Here is a 15,656-nt window from a genome sequence, read left to right on the forward strand (position 1 = left end):
TTCAAAGAAGTGGCTCGGAAACACAAAGCAGTGGTAACGTGTTATCTTTTTTATTATCATTATTCTTAAGAGTAACTTCTGCTTGTCTCTGATAAGCACATTCAAGCAGCACAAACAACCCCACACCCAGCTCCCTTTGACAAAAAGCTGTTTTAGTGCCTGTCCTCTAGGGAATGCTTGGGCAGGAGCGACACTTAGAGGAAGGCAGAGATGACACACTTTGTCAGAATTTTTTTTAAAATCAGTTTTCGATATAACAAAATTAATACTTATAAACAAAATTAATTTTCCTGCCCATGCAGAGGCAGGGATATGGTGGGTGCCTCTGTTTGGATTTCCTTGAGTCCCCAGCACCACTTTAGATGATGGGCCTTGCTGAGTTTGGCTCCAGGTCCTGCTGATGACACCTCCTTAACTTCTCAGACATCAAACTGCTATTTCCTTCATTTACTCCTCCTCTGGGGAAGCCTGTCCTCCCAGCACACACCAGATCCGCATTTCCTCCCCTCAGATTCCTGATTCACAGACATTATCCAACACCTGCACAGGATTTCCCTGAAGGAATAACTCTTTCCTATTTGTCTTTCAGTTTAAGAAAAATCAGCCAATTTCCTTCAGGTCTCCTGAACGATCTCTGAAAAATTTCCAACACTTTTAGCCTGTAGACCCTTAATGTTTTTCCTTTTTTCCAGTCATGGGGAGGAAGCTCACTCCCAGGTGAGGCTGAGTTCCACTCAGAAGGTCTAACTCTCTTCCTCCAAAATACTGTACAATAAACAGGGTAGAAACCATTGCTCTGATAGCCTTGAAATATTTAGGATAGTCCATGCTGCTGGTGAAGTCTCATTCTCACCAAGAATCACTGGGTTATGTTTCAATGGAAATGTTTTTCCTCTATTTTCTACCCTGCACAAATCAGACTTGTAAGGAAATGAAAGCTGCAGCAAATGAAAGCTGTAGCACAGCCTTGTTTCCTGCAGTACAACCAACTCTGGACTGCAAATTCAAAAGCCTAATTTTTAGGCTTTTGAAAGAGGGTTATTAAATCCTAAAGTGTGGTGTTCTCCATTTAGAGGTTAAAGATTTTACAAGTTGAGCTGTTAACATCTACCTACTTCACCTTGAAGTATCAAGGCACTTGTATCTACTTTTCGTCTCTTTTAGGAATTTCCAAACTACAGTGAAAGTGTGCTGGTTTGAAATTGCAAGTAATTACATCTTCAAGAAAATTCTGCTTTTCCCACTTAAACTCATTTCTTCATAAAAATCAAATAATCTTAATTATTTTATTACTTTATTACTCAAATCAAGTAATTTCACAGATGTGGTTTAGCATCGTTATCAATTCCTGTTCACTGCTGGAAGGCTTAATTTTTCCTACATAAAGCTGGCAGCTCTTAAACACTCCCAAAAGGCCAAAGGAGAATTGTGGGATTTTCTGTGTGTAGCGTTGGGCACAGTTGAAGCAGCATGGAATGCATCCAGAGTCCCTTGAGCAGCTGAGGAGTTTGGGTTTGTCCTGTTTGGAGGGATGGCCTTGTGGTTCTCTGCAGCTTCCTGAGGAGGGGATGTGGAGAGGGAGCTACAGAACTCCAGGGATCCAGTGACAGGATGGGTGGGAATGGCTCAAAGCTGTTTCAGAGGAGGTTCAGGAACAGAGTCCCTACAGAGGTGATGGATACCCCATGCCTGACCCCTGCCTTAAAACAAATTATTTGGACAACAGCCTTAATAAAAGGCTAATCTCAGCTCTGGACTGGTCAGGCAGTTGACCTAGATTATTTTCATAGGAATAATTCCATTTCTATTATTTCTAGTTCTACTTCTATTTCTTTCTATTATTTCTATTTCTATTCTAATTCCCCATTTTTTAAGGGCTTGCTGGAGGAACCTGTTGATTTCACTCTTAGCTATCTCTTGGGCAGGGACTTTGGTTTTGTAGATAGCAGCAGAGTGATGTATTAATTACATGAACAGCCTCTTTCATGCCTCCTTTAATCTCATTTGCTTAACTCCTCATGTAACTGCTGAGATGACTCTAAGAATCACCTTATGGCTTATCTCTCATGCACACACCCCTCCGTTCTCTGTGCAGAGAAAATTCCAGCAGGTTTATGTCTCACTGACTCTTTTCACTTGTGGAGAGAGTAAACAAACCTGCAGCAGGGAGGAAGGGAGGGAGAGAGGGTGTCCCAAGGGGCCAGGGCCCTCATCCCATAAATGCTTTTGGATCTGTCTACAGGAAACTCCTGGAGGAGGTCACTCCCAGAGCTGGCTGCTGAGCAGAGTATTCCTGAGAGCCCAGGGCAGGCAGAACCCAGGAAAATCTATCTTCAAGGTAAGGAATCCTGAAGACCAGACCCTTCTTTACCTGCTTGCTTCCTGATCTTTTCATCCCATCATTCTTCAAACTGCAGATTATTGCACTTTCCAGCTGTGGTGCTCAGGAATTCATCTGCTCTACACTCTTTTGGCTAAACTGGGGCACCCAGGCCTGCAAAAAGCTCCAGTCTTTTGAGAGATAATGAGGATGTTCTGGCACAGAAACTCATCTTCAGTGCCTTTCACAGGGGAGTATCTGTGTCAGGTAAGAAATCAGGGAGTTTGTAGAAAACAACTAAAAGGAATAACATTAAAAACAGAAGAAAAAACAAAACAAAACAAAACAAACCCCCAAACAAACAGAAGGTGTTACCTGTTCTTAAAACATGGAAATGGACTCAGTATTACTAGCAACTTCTACAGAAAACAAAGTTGTGTCAATCATAGATCTTTAATCACCATGACAGTTCTTAATGGAAGAGCAACAAGGTGCAAGATATAGTTTATATTTTTACCGAGTAAATATAAATGCAATTTGGTTTTTAGATTTGAGACTACTTAGAGAAAAAAATAAGAAGATTGGGCTGCTACATAGCTCCTGTACATCTACACAGACATTCTGATTTTCCAAAGCAGCTCATGAGTTTTCCAAATGGAAAAGCAATCACAGTTGCCCGGGGGAGTATCTGTGTAAGGTAAGAAATTAAGGAGTTTGTGGAAAACAGCTCAGAGGAATAACATTAAAAACAAAAAAACCAAACAGAAGGTGTTACCTGTTCTTAAAACATGGAAATGGACTCAGTATTACTAGCAACTTCTACAGAAAACAAAGTTGTGTCAATCATAGATCTTTAATCACCATGACAGTTCTTAATGGAAGAGCAACAAGGTGCAAGATATAGTTTATATTTTTACCGAGTAAATATAAATGCAATTTGGTTTTTAGATTTGAGACTACTTAGAGAAAAAAATAAGAAGATTGGGCTGCTACATAGCTCCTGTACATCTACACAGACATTCTGATTTTCCAAAGCAGCTCATGAGTTTTCCAAATGGAAAAGCAATCACAGTTGCCCAACATCTGGAAATGGGAATGTGTGAGGATATCAGCAACTAAAATTTCTCAAGGTTTTACTTTTTTTTGAGGCATTTCTTTCACCTCCATGGCAAGGTGCTCCTGGTGCTCCAAAACAGAATGATCTTCCAGGATCTATTTCCCCCAGTTCTGCATGTTGAATAAAGACATTTCAGTGGCTGAAAGGGTGTCAGTACAAAACTCATCAGTGGTAACTAAATAAAGTGGTAAAATAATTACTGTAAATAGCTGTACTGTCCATTGAGGGGAAAAAAACCAAAACCCAAACACCATTAATCAGCGACAGAAAAATGAAAAATTCAGATGACAAACTAAAAAAGTGCAACTTTGGCAGAAAAATGAGCATACCTTTCAAAGGGATTGTGTCTTAAACAATGCTGATATATTGAATCACTAGTAAGTTTTCAATTAATAAAACACTGTATTTGGGGGAAAGTTTTCAAGATAGTGTATTTTTTTCTGTATGTATTTAATGATAGAAAATTGTTGTTTTGGTTTTTTTGTTTCTTTAAATAACTAAACAAATCTTTCTGGTCAAGCAAAAAAACGAAACAAGAACCCCCAATGACCTGAAAAGCATCTAGAATAGCTAAATTGTGTGTAGAATCTCCCTTCAGATACACATTCCTCATCTTTGTCAGTATTTAGGTCCAGATATTTGTGATTCTAGAAATGCATTTGGCTGGGCAATATTAAATGTATCACAGCTGAGCGTTCCTCCCACAGCTCTGAAAAAGTGGCATCTATCAGCACTGTAGATGGAAGGACAAGAAACCTTCAAATATGTTATTTTTAAATTTAAAAAAGGAATTCTGCAAGAAATTCTTGGGTCTGGCAGGTCTTGAGTAAGATGGGATGCATGAGGTGCAGAATCACCAAGAGGTCACAGCTGCTGCAAAGGTTGCCACGTTTTCCAGCTGCCTGCTGAATCCAGGAGGTGGTGCCAGGAAATTGGTCATTGCCTCTGCCACATTCCTGGAATCCCTTAGGCAAATTGTGATGCCGAAGCTCCAAGACTGGATGGATATTCCCAGATCCACTGAAGCCCCAGAGTGGTTCAGAAAAAGGCTTGGATCTCTGAGGTGCTGCTGACCAGGAAGAGTTAGGAGCAGGAGCAGGGCACCAAGTACGCCTCCATGCACTGGAGCCATGAATTCTCCTCTACACTCAAATAAATGTATTTTTTAAAAAATATTGCCTCTGACAGACTTGTCTGAGTCATAGGATGGTCTGAGTTAAGGGGATAAATAACGAGCATTGTCACACTGAAGTTTTATGACTGAGAAAAACTCGGAATTTAAAAAAAAACCCTCAAGAATTGTCTTTATTACTCAGTCTGTACCTTCATCTTTACTCTGAAAAAATACAAAAAATTCATATTCTCTGTAACAGAAAATGTCATAATTATACAATCACCTCCTTTTCCTGTCACCTTTATACCCCGAACTGTGTCATTCCATGCTTGGTGAGAATTTTGGTGAACAGCAGTTAATAAGCCCAGAGAGCAAAAGAACACCTTAATGAGATCATCTACTTGGAAGGGGAAGGAGAACCTGTAAAATTGCAATTATACTTCAAATGATGCTTTCAAGATCCACAGTTAAACTGAGTCATTAATAAACGATTTTTTCCAGTTGTATCAAAATCACTGGAATTTTGGATGCAAGGTAGCAAAAGGTCTTTGGTTATAAACAAGCTGTGTGTTTTCAGACCAAAGCACATTTCCCTCATTTTTTCAGCATCTTCTTTGGGTGTAACAGAGATGGCTCATTATGTTGGTGTAGTTTATGGGATGGAGGGTGATGTTTCTACCAGCAGTACAGTCTTTATTTCCAGCAAAAATAATGCTTTAACCACACCTGCTCAACAGAGAAACCTGAAGAGCTCAAAACCCCACCTGTGTTGCTTGCATTTTTGTCTGTAGAACATCAGCTAAGAAAATCCACACAGATCTGCTCCCAGAAAAGACAGGGAGGGCTGCTCCCTTTGCAGGGATCAGCCCAGGAAGACTGGAGGTGATTAATTAGGAGCTGAGAGAGAAAACTTCTGTCTCAGCTGCAGCACCACACAGAAACTGGTGCTGCTTAATGCAACCTGTTTGATGCCAAACACAAGATTACTGCTGGACCAAGCCTGAAGACTTGGCTACTCATCATTCTGAACTGGCTTGGCTTTTGGAAGGACTCCACTGAAAGCCAAGGAAAACAGACAACAGCCATGAAGAAAAGGTCTCTTGGACACTGGGAGGAAACTGAAGCATGGAATCTGCCGAGTTGGAAGGGACCATCCAGTGCAGCTCCTGGCCCCAGCAATCCCACCCTGTGCCTGACCAGAGCAGTGTCCAAACACTCCCTGAATTCTGACAGGTTTGGTGTTGTTACCTCTGCCCTGGGAAACCTGTTCCAGTGCCCAACCACCCTCTGGAGGAAGAACCTTTTCCTGACACCCAATGTAAACCTGAAAACCCTGACCCAGCTTCAGGCTTCAGGTCCTGCCACTGGTCAGCAGAGTGAAGAGATCAGTGCCTGCCCCTCCTCTTCCCCACCTGAGGATTTTCAAGACCCCAGTGAGTCTCCCCTCAGTCTCCTCCAGCTGAACAGATCCTCAAAGTGCCCTCAGTCCCCCCTCCAGACCCCTCCCCATCCTCACTGCCCTCTCCAACTGCTTAATGCCCAGATCACCTTTTTGTTAAAGACAACACTTTACACACCATTTCAGTACCCCTTGCCTGGGAAATCAACGTTAGAAATATTAACATTAAAAAAATACACAGTGCAAATTACATAACGATAAAAAAGTTGCTTAAACCAACGTTACAATTTGCTGATTCTATCCAGAAGAGAGTTAAGACATATCCCCAAGCTGTTCCCAAAACCAGGGTGAAATGGTACAGTCCCAAAGCAATTAGACAGCACAAAATTCTGTTTCCTTTACAGAAGTTACCAGTTTACTCTGACCATCACTGGTTAGGAAAATTAATGAAAAAATAAGAAATTTTGTTATTTCAGCACGAGCAACTACTACCAGCAAAGGCATGCTGCACATGTGATTAACTTTTTAACAATTAGGAACTCTGACATGTGAACAGATAAAAAGCAGAAAAGTCAAAACCCAGGTTTAGTAAGGCAGGTAATGGAATGTGCTATTATGTGTAAGAAATGTTTCTTCAAATACTGCAATCCTTTAAATGCCTGCTCTTAGCAGTACTGAATTGTTCAATTGCATAAACTAATTATGTCTTTTAGTGACATACTTTCCTTCTGAAACTCAAGAACTCAAAGGTGAGCAAAACCTATGGGCAAAAGTTGGGCTGAATAGTGTCTACTCACAATAAAAGCCAAAACTCAGTAGTGACAAAATACTTTAGACACAAATATCAGTGTTGCACATGTTTTTCAGCTATATTAAAAACAATATTCAACATAAAAATTGTTTCCGGCCGAACTAACAAACTACACAACAATTTCCTGCATCAAGTAAATAATTAAAAAAAATATCCCCTGCAAGAGTCAGCACAGAAAAACTCCAGATCTTCTGCGAGCTGCACATTATCTCACTGCACACAGGAGGAGGAAAGAAACAAGAACTGCGAGGTAAAGGGTTTATATCTGCACATAGTCTACAGACCCCTGAAGGAAACACAGCTCAGTAAAATCTCACTACCCTGAAGGCTTTCAGTCATATTTGTCTGCAAACAAAAAGATCCATGGAAGTTAGGTGTATGTCTAATCATGGAAAATGTTTAGACAGAACAGACAGGAAGCTCAAGTCACCATTGGAATACAAAGATTGAAAATACTGCAGAAATCTGAAGCATACATTGCTCAATACTGCTACTTTACAAGGTTGTTATTCAAAGATCACTGACCACTAAAATTATTTCACAAACCAATCTGTTTTTACAGGTCTTAATCCTATAAATACTGTTTTTGTCAAAACACTGCCACATTAAGAATATATGATCATTTATATCAAGACTAAAATTATTCTGTTTTTTCTGTTTGTCTGTAGTAAAGAGCATTGCTCACCTGATGACTTTGTGTACTTCAGCAAGTTAAATGAGAAGTATTTGGTTAAAACATAGCCTTAACTCCTAAACCTAACATGTGACTAAAAACACTTCCTAAGGTGACGCAGGGCTCTTATCTAGGAAAATCTTAACAGTTTCTGAGGACTCAGCAAACAAGTAACAGGACAATTAAAAGTCTTTCATGCTGTTAAATTTAGCTAAGAATTACCTCCTGCTCTTCAGCATCAAATATTCCCCATGCTTTGAAAACAAGAAGCCACGGGATTACAAGAAAGGCTCCTTTAACATGTTTTTATAGAGACTCTGCTACCAAGAGAATTAGTAACTAAAAGATCTCCAAATCATGGGCATTATCAATTTCAATAGTATCCTCAGGTTCCATCTTTGCCTCGTGGTGCCCTTCCTGCAGGTCATCCAGGGAAGCCAGAGCCTCGTTTGTGTCACTGGCAAAAGTCTCACGGGATGCATCATCATATTCCTGCAGGTTGAGCCCCTTGATGGCCTTTTTCATCTTCTTCCCCAGAACTTGTATCCTCCTCTTCTTGGCAGCTTTTTTGTTCTCATACTCCTTCTGGTTTTCCAGATAGAATATTTCCTTGAAAGAGAGCAAGTAAACAACAAAAAGTGTTTGCATATTCATTTTACTGATATTTCTTAAAAAAAAGGAAAAAGTGAAGTAATAAAAAGAAAATACTACAAATACTGGTGAACATTTAACTAAGCTACTTGTTATTGAGAGCAGAAGTGTGAGAAAAGACGGCACTTAAGAAAAAGGGGTAGAACAGAAAATTTACTTTCTAATAGTGTAAAGTGATCAGCCTTGCAACTTTTAAAAATTTTTTCTGACACTGCAAGCTATGAAAGGATGTCAGGATTTTATTTTCCTGTCTCTTTTTTTTTTCTCCAAACAATCTCAATGTTGACACAAAGTTGACTTTTTTCTCAATTCCCAGTACCAGACCCCAGAAGGGTTTAGAGAATTACCTACAGCCACCTATAAGGAAAATAAAAACTATAACAAAAACTTTTTTAATGAAGTACCATATGCCACAAAAAAAAAAGTTGGTATTTTCTTCAATAAGTTAAAAGATCTCAGAGAAATAGTATTTACAAGCTTACAAAACTGACTTAAAGAGCAGCACAGATGAGCCCAGTGAGCAATTAATCAACTGATTTAATGAGAAATTCTGCCTGGTGCCACAGCTGGAGCTATACAGGACAAAAATATTCTGCTGGGAGGCCTGCATTCAATCCATGCACAATGACACAAAGCTCCAGGGGGAGAAACACAATGTGAATAACTTTGCTGTAAAGAATACAAATACACAAATCAGGAAAATCTAACATTTACCTCTGCCAGACTCTACAACCTCATCTTCCTCAACAGGTTTTTGTGACTGGCAACATGCAAAAGTGAGTTATTTCTGCTTAGAGTTAATGGAAATTCAGCAATTTTTGAGTAGGTTTTTTATCTTTTGCCTGTTTTTGGAATGTGAAAGCCTGTTTTCAATGGAATACACAGTTACATTTGTTAGAAGTTAGAGAGTTGCAGTTGTGACATTTCTAGTAGGAAGAAAAAACCCAAAAGAGAACGTGCATTTGAGCTCCTGACATTTTTACCTTGATTTTTTCTTCTTTGATGCTCGGTGTGTTCTTCAGCAGGTTTAAATAAACACCCCCAGGTGTTCTTCTCCTGGTGCCATTCTTAATAAGGGAGAGAGGAAATTAGGAATAGCATGCTTAATGCCAAGTGTTGACAAAAACACAGCCTCTAAGGCAACACTCAGTGTTGAGTCAGAGTAAAGCCAGTTCAAATTCTGGTGTGTCAAATACCACATGAAAATAACCTTGGCTGTGTCTCATTTGTGACTGAATTAGTCATATGAAGGTCAACAATCAGCCTGCTAAATCTGGACAGGAAAATCATGAAGTTACAAAAAAATTCCCTTGGAACATAATGTTAAAACCACACACTAAACCTGATTTTGGTAGTGAAAAAACAAACTACAAATAATATTCTAACTACTCTCACAGCTACTTGCAACAAGTTATGCACTAGGTTAAACACTCAGAGCATTCCTAACACATAAAGCCAGTATAACATCTGAAACAAATCTAATAAAATTATGTTCATCCCAGGGTGTTTTTATGATTGTGCTCAGAAATGCTACAACTTGTCTGTGTTATCTACAGGACTTTACATTTCTGTTGAAGGCATAGCAAACACAACCTGTACTTTAAAATTCCTCCCCACCAGATGTTTGGCCCACAAGTTTTCAGCGCAGCAACAGCAGTGCATGGAATGGGCTCAGCTTTGAAACCTCTTTAAATTTCAAGTGCTAATTATCACACTATTATTCAATTAAAATTTGCAGTATAAAACACTGCTTTTACTCCAGTAAAAACTGGATGACACTGGTGCAAAATGTGATACTTTCCTGCTAAATAATGCACTCTGTAATCTAAAAATTCCAAGAAGAGGGATGGTCAGGTTTTAAGTAAGTGCTTGGAACAGCACATGTGAACATCTTTTTATCACCTGCATTTCATGGTGCCTTTTGTGATCTGCCTTCTTTCAAAGACTGTACTCTGATCTGCTCCCAAAGCAACCTGTACCACCAGGAGCTGTGTCCCTTCATCTCCTCTGTAAAACCCTTTTTCATTTCACTTTCAAGATAACAGAATGCTTCTTACACAACTAGCTAGCTGGAATTTGTTGCCTTTTTTTTTTTTTGAAGGAGGGGGTGATTGTTTTATTTTGTTTTTTTAAATTTATTTAGTTGTTTTGGGTTTTTTTTGGTTGTGTTCCCCTACTTGTTTTTGCCTCCTCTCTACTTCCAAGTGATGTAGCTTAAAAATTGTAATCAAGTGAAAGTAATTCCTCATTTTCACCTGCTTTTTCCTCACCCACAGCTTTTCTTACCCACTGTGTTTTTTGCACTGAGGCTCAGTATTTAACAACAAGTACAACAGACCAAAAATGGACAACCTAACCAAGGAGTACAGGGCTTTTTTAAACTATTTTTAACAGAAATCAGTGCTCAGTATTGCTCTGCTGATACACAAGCCAGTAGTTCCTTAATAAAGCTAACAGTTTTCCTTTTGGGAGTTACTGTCCAAATGGGATGTTGGAAATGCTGGCTTTCACTCCAAACCTGAGAATCCTTCGTCCTCAAAGATGAGGGGAAGATTCCAAGGAGAGCAACAGTAAGAGACACAGCATTATCCCTGCAAATCAGACACCAGTCTCAGCACAAGAACCTGGGTAATTTCCAGGTTCACTCACCTTACTGTTTGCTCAAATCCTGCTGGAAGGTTACACAGATTATTTTTAGGGGTTACACAGATGATTTTTTTTATGTTTATCAGAGGAGTCTCATGGCAAGTGAAGGTCATAAAACTCCAGGAGAACATGTCCAGCACAAGAGACTTGCAACAGCACTGTGAAAATTCTACAAGTAAAGAGCTGTGTTGCCCTCCCTGAGCCTGGCAAACCCACAGGGTGACATTTTCCTTACCACGATGAAGAGCCCACCATTCTGTTCTACTTCAGCTGTTTCCATCAGCAGCTCGATGGCTTTTCTCTTCCCAATTATCTTCACTACTCGAGCAATTAAGTCTTTCTTTGGCTCACAAAGTCTGAACAGAGAGGGGGAAAAAAAAAAAGAGAGGCACACTTGTTGTCAGGATAATTCCTGGAGTATAACTGACTGTGGAACTTCCACAATGAATAATTCATTTTGTGCTGAAGAGTCTATGCATTCAAATGTGTTTAAATGGTTTACTGCATCAGCTTTCAAAATACTGAGCTTCTGAAGCACGTTTTTTTTCCCTGAAGCATGCGTTTCTAAAACTTGTTTCAATGAAAATGCCTTGAGTGGTTATTTTTTGTCTATTGAAAACCAAATATGAAACTGCAAAGACCTGCATAAACCTCTGAAATCAAAAGTATAAAAGCTTCTTGTGCATTTAACAGTTAAAATTAACTTTTTACAGTTAAATCAGCAACTGGAGAAAACAGGAAGTATGAAAGCTCCCCTGTATCATGTGCCATTTCAGTCAAACCTACATAACAAAGAAGAAATCAGTTCTTTGATGGATCTACGATAATCTATAAAAAAGCAAACAAAACAACCAAAAAATTACACTACAACCAGAACCCTACTGATACAGCTCAGTGCTACTGCTACTACAATTAGAATTGTAGCTCTAAGCAACAAAAGGGAGCATATTGCAAGAAATATGCTTTAACTTTTCAAATTAAGAAATGAGGAACTACCCAGAACTATTAACAGCATTAGTAACTAATTGCTGTATTATTACCAGATTCTGAAGTAATACCACATGTATAAAAGCAACTATGACCAATAAAGAAGTTTTATTTAAATGTCAGTAAATATTCTCAGTCTTGTTTCCCATTTAACATCATTTCCTTCCCTTGCACCACTAAAAGAGGAGTGTGGCAGTTTAACTCCATCCTAAACACTGCACTGTCCAAGTTATCTACAGTTTCAAAGGTTTAGAACAGAGTTTTCTGGTGACCACAGCATGTGTGCATTAGTGTCAAACATGAAACAACCATTGAGTATTTCCCAAAAAAAGCCACTACTAAATCTGTATAATGAGAAGCAGTATTTTAACTTGTCCTCTTCCCAGATAACAAACGACCCCAGTGGCTCTGTAAATAAAAATACAAAAATGTGAAGAAACAGGCAGTATTATTTGGATGTTTCTACAGGATCATCAGCCACAGTGATGCACTTTTATCCCAGAATTTTGGAAATGCTTTTTGTGATCTTTATGCCTTGAGAAGGCTGACCTAACCACGGTCAGACCTAGAACAGAGTCTAGGCCAAGTTAAAGAATAAAGTAGGGATTTGTTAGAAGGCCTCAACAGATCCATCTTGGGCAGCACAAGGGCCCAGCCAGGGCTACATCCCAGGTGAACCCAAAATGGCCACAAAAATGGATGACCAGTCACACGGTCTCCCACTTTTATAAGTTTTGGTCCATTTGCATATTGGAGTTAATTGTCTAATTACAGCTTTAGGTTATTAAGTCCCATCCTGCTTGTTTTTCTCTCTTCATTCCACTGTTGTTTATGCTCTTGGGCCTGAAATTTGGGTAATTTGTCCTTGGTCCCCAGCTAGAGAAGGAATTGTTTTGTCTCCTTGCTCTGTGAAGAGAGCTCTCCATCCCCTATTATGCAGCTCAGACCCACACACTAATGCAGCACAGAGAGTGAAAAATACAAAAGCTAAAACCCAAGGCATCAATGTGGTGTGACACCTCATTTAGCAGCAAGGGGAGCTTCCCCCCCACTTCCTTCTAGCAACCACCAGTACTTAGTGAAGATGCACCATGACTTAACTCACCGATAAGCAATTTCATCAGCCACTTTTTCCTCTGAGTCTTCCTCTGTTATCTCATACCTTCCCTTGTACTTCATCTCCTGCCTTTCCCCCAGTCTGTCTTTCACGGGCCGCTTCCGTTTGAGGAAGCCCTGCCCGTTTTCCTCCTCTGCTGGCAACGCCTTCTTGTCATCGTGCATGTATTCATCCAGCTCCTTATCCAAAGTCTCTGCCTCCTTCTGCTGGGCTTCCTTCATCAGCTTTTTAGCCAGCAGGTAGTTGTAAGTCTCAGACTGCCTGCTCCTGTCAATTGAGCCGTCCATGCCCAGAATCCCGAGCTCGGTCGCCACCGCGTCCTGGTTCTGCTCCTGGAGCACGGCGCCCCAGATGTTGTTGACCTTCTTGCCGCGCAGAGCAGTCTGTTTTTGGTGGCTCTGGCTGAGCTGGAAGGGCTCGGGTTTGGCAGGGGAGAGGTTGAAGCATTTCTGCCTCTTTCGCTTCCACAGGCAGCCGTCGTCGTCGGAGTCGGAGCCGCTCTCCTCGCTGGAGTCCAGGCTCTTGGTGGTCCTGTAAGGAACACTGGGAGCACAGGAGGAGAGGCTGCTCTGGAAGGGCCTGCAGGAATCGCTGCCAGCGTGCAGCTTCTGCAATGAAAAAGCGAATTGAAACCAGTTATTCATGAAAATCAGAAGAGCTATCAAGTCGTCAATTAGCAGAAATACGTAATTCTGACCCTTGTGGACATTTAGACCTCCATGAGCATCTCTTGTGCTACAGCACAGGAGCATCCTTTGAAACTCCTGTATTTTGAGTGCATGGGCATGAAACAGAGCACAGAAACATGTCAGGAGTCGCTCTTCTCCTTGAGGCAAACTTTGCTGAGCAAAATTTATTACAGAACTGGAAAAGTGGTGAATATGTGCAAACTGGACAAGATGCAAGATGCACAGCAGCTCCAAGAACAGTAAAATACCAGAGCAGCACAGAAACCTACCAGAGCTTTGTCTAACATCAGAGAAATTATTAACCTCTCTGGAGTTTTTAGTCAGAAGACAAAATGACCAAACATAAAACCCAAAACCAAACCCACCACACTGGGACAGTTCTCAGACTAAGAGTGCTCTGTGATCCTGCACATGACCAACCTGGGGACAGCAGAACCTTTACAGAACCACACATTTTTCCTCCTTTAAACCAACAAGACACCATGGATTAACTATGTCTTATGAATTAGAACAAACACCCCCCACCAAAAAGTCATTCCACTGATATACAAATACTCAAGAAATGCTTTTACTCCTAATTCCAGTTATTCCCTGACTGATTTCTTATCATAAAATTATATGCTGTCCCATTATATTTCAAAATAAGATCTCTTCCTTCACTTTCAAGTGGAATGAAAATTCTTTGTTTAGTCTTACTGTTTTCATCATCATGGTACCGTTTCTTCTTTCTCCAAACAGGAAAAGGGAAGTATTCAACTCACCAAGTTATGAAACACAAACTTTTAACTTCAAGTGTAATGCAGAAAGCCCAAACCCAGCATAGATAAAAAAAGACTGAACGCTTCTGTAAAAAACTTATTTTGCACTTCATTTCTCCGAAATACATTGTTAAGATCCAAACAACTGGAGAAAATAAAATTTGTTACACATACAGTGTCACACATTGATCTTTGAAACCTTTGTATATACAGACTGTGAATATCTCATACTCTCAGTACAAATTCCTCACTGAATAAATTCCTCATATCCTTTGAGAATCACAAGCTGGTTTGGGTTGGGATGGACCTTAAATCCGTTAAGATCCAAACGGTTGGAGAAAACAAATTTTGTTACACGTACAATGTCACACACTGATCTTTGAAACCTTTGTCTGTATATACAGACTGTGAATATCTCATACTCTCAGTACAAATTCTTCACAGAAGAAATTCCTCATATCCTTTGAGAATCACAGGCTGGTTTGGGTTGGGATGGGCTGGGGACTAGCTGGGCGCTTCGGGCTGCTGGCGGAGCGACGCGGGGACAGCGCTGGCCCCTCTACCCAGACACGGGGACAGCGCTGGCCCCTCCACCCGGGCACGGAGAGAGGCGGGCGAGCCGCGGTGCCCGGGGGCCGGCAGCCCTCAGGGCTCTCCCCGCGCTCGCCCTCACGGCCGCCGCTGCCCCCATTGTTCCCGCGCGCGCCACGCGGCCGCGGCTCCGCGGCTCGGCCCCGGCGGCACCGGGACAGCCACCAACGCAGGGACAGCACCAGCGCAGCCCCAGGAGAGACCCGGGAGAAGCGCCGGCCCAGGAACCAGCGCCTGACGCCGGTAAATCCCCCTCAGGCGCGGCCTTCCCGCCCCGCAGCCCGGCGCTCCTCAGCGCGGCGCTCCGGCCGCTGCCTGCCCTCTCTCACCTGTCCCGGGGAGCCGACGCCGGGCATGTCCGAGTCGGAGCCGGACAGCTCGCCGTCCTCCACGTCGCCGTCCATGCCCCGCGGCTCCTGCGCCATGTCCCGGCGGAAGGAACGGGGCGGGACGGCGCGTCCGTCCGGGGCGGGAGCGCTGAGGGGCGGCCCGGCCGCGGCTCCTCCTTCCCGGCTCCTGCCCCGTGGAAGCGCCTCGTGGTGGAAGGGGAGCGGGGATTATCGGCTGTACAGCGGCTGGTGGGGCTCTGGGATGCTCGGCAGGAGCGTTGCGGGGTGTGGGGTGCCTGAAGCCGAGTGTTGTTTGGGGTGGAGCTTTCAAAATAAAGGTTCGTTCTCCTCAGTGGCGCAGCCAACAGATCCATCCCCTAGCCAGGGATATCCGGAATTGATAAGCGTTAAGGGTGTAGTGGATAAAGGCGTGGAGAAGACAAGGCTATGACGG

At 41.8% G+C, this 15,656-nt stretch overlaps 1 protein-coding gene across 1 annotated transcript; it reads right to left on the minus strand.

The window, feature by feature from the left end:
* Positions 1-4,724: 4,724 nt before the first annotated feature.
* Positions 4,725-15,360, minus strand: PHAX (phosphorylated adaptor for RNA export). The gene is made up of 5 exons (XM_039710241.1): positions 15,203-15,360; positions 12,824-13,443; positions 10,967-11,087; positions 9,069-9,152; positions 4,725-8,043 (listed from the first exon to the last, which is right to left on the minus strand). The coding sequence occupies exons 1-5, from the start codon at positions 15,296-15,298 to the stop codon at positions 7,774-7,776; spliced, it is 1,191 nt and encodes a 396-aa protein (XP_039566175.1). The 5' UTR covers positions 15,299-15,360; the 3' UTR covers positions 4,725-7,773.
* Positions 15,361-15,656: the final 296 nt, after the last annotated feature.

The sequence above is a fragment of the Passer montanus genome, unplaced genomic scaffold (assembly GCF_014805655.1).
Source record: "Passer montanus isolate IOZ18808 unplaced genomic scaffold, ASM1480565v1 scaffold228, whole genome shotgun sequence".
In the NCBI taxonomy this organism is placed as follows: domain Eukaryota; kingdom Metazoa; phylum Chordata; class Aves; order Passeriformes; family Passeridae; genus Passer; species Passer montanus.

Coding starts and splice junctions, on each gene's coding strand:
- PHAX (XM_039710241.1), bottom strand. CDS start 15,298: ATGGCGCAGGAGCCGCGGGGCATGGACGGCGACGTGGAGGACGGCGAG. Junction 13,444..15,202: donor GCGTCGGCTCCCCGGGACAG/GTGAGAGAGGGC, acceptor TTTTCATTGCAG/AAGCTGCACGCTGGCAGCGA. Junction 9,153..10,966: donor ATGGTGGGCTCTTCATCGTG/GTAAGGAAAATG, acceptor TCCCTTATTAAG/AATGGCACCAGGAGAAGAAC.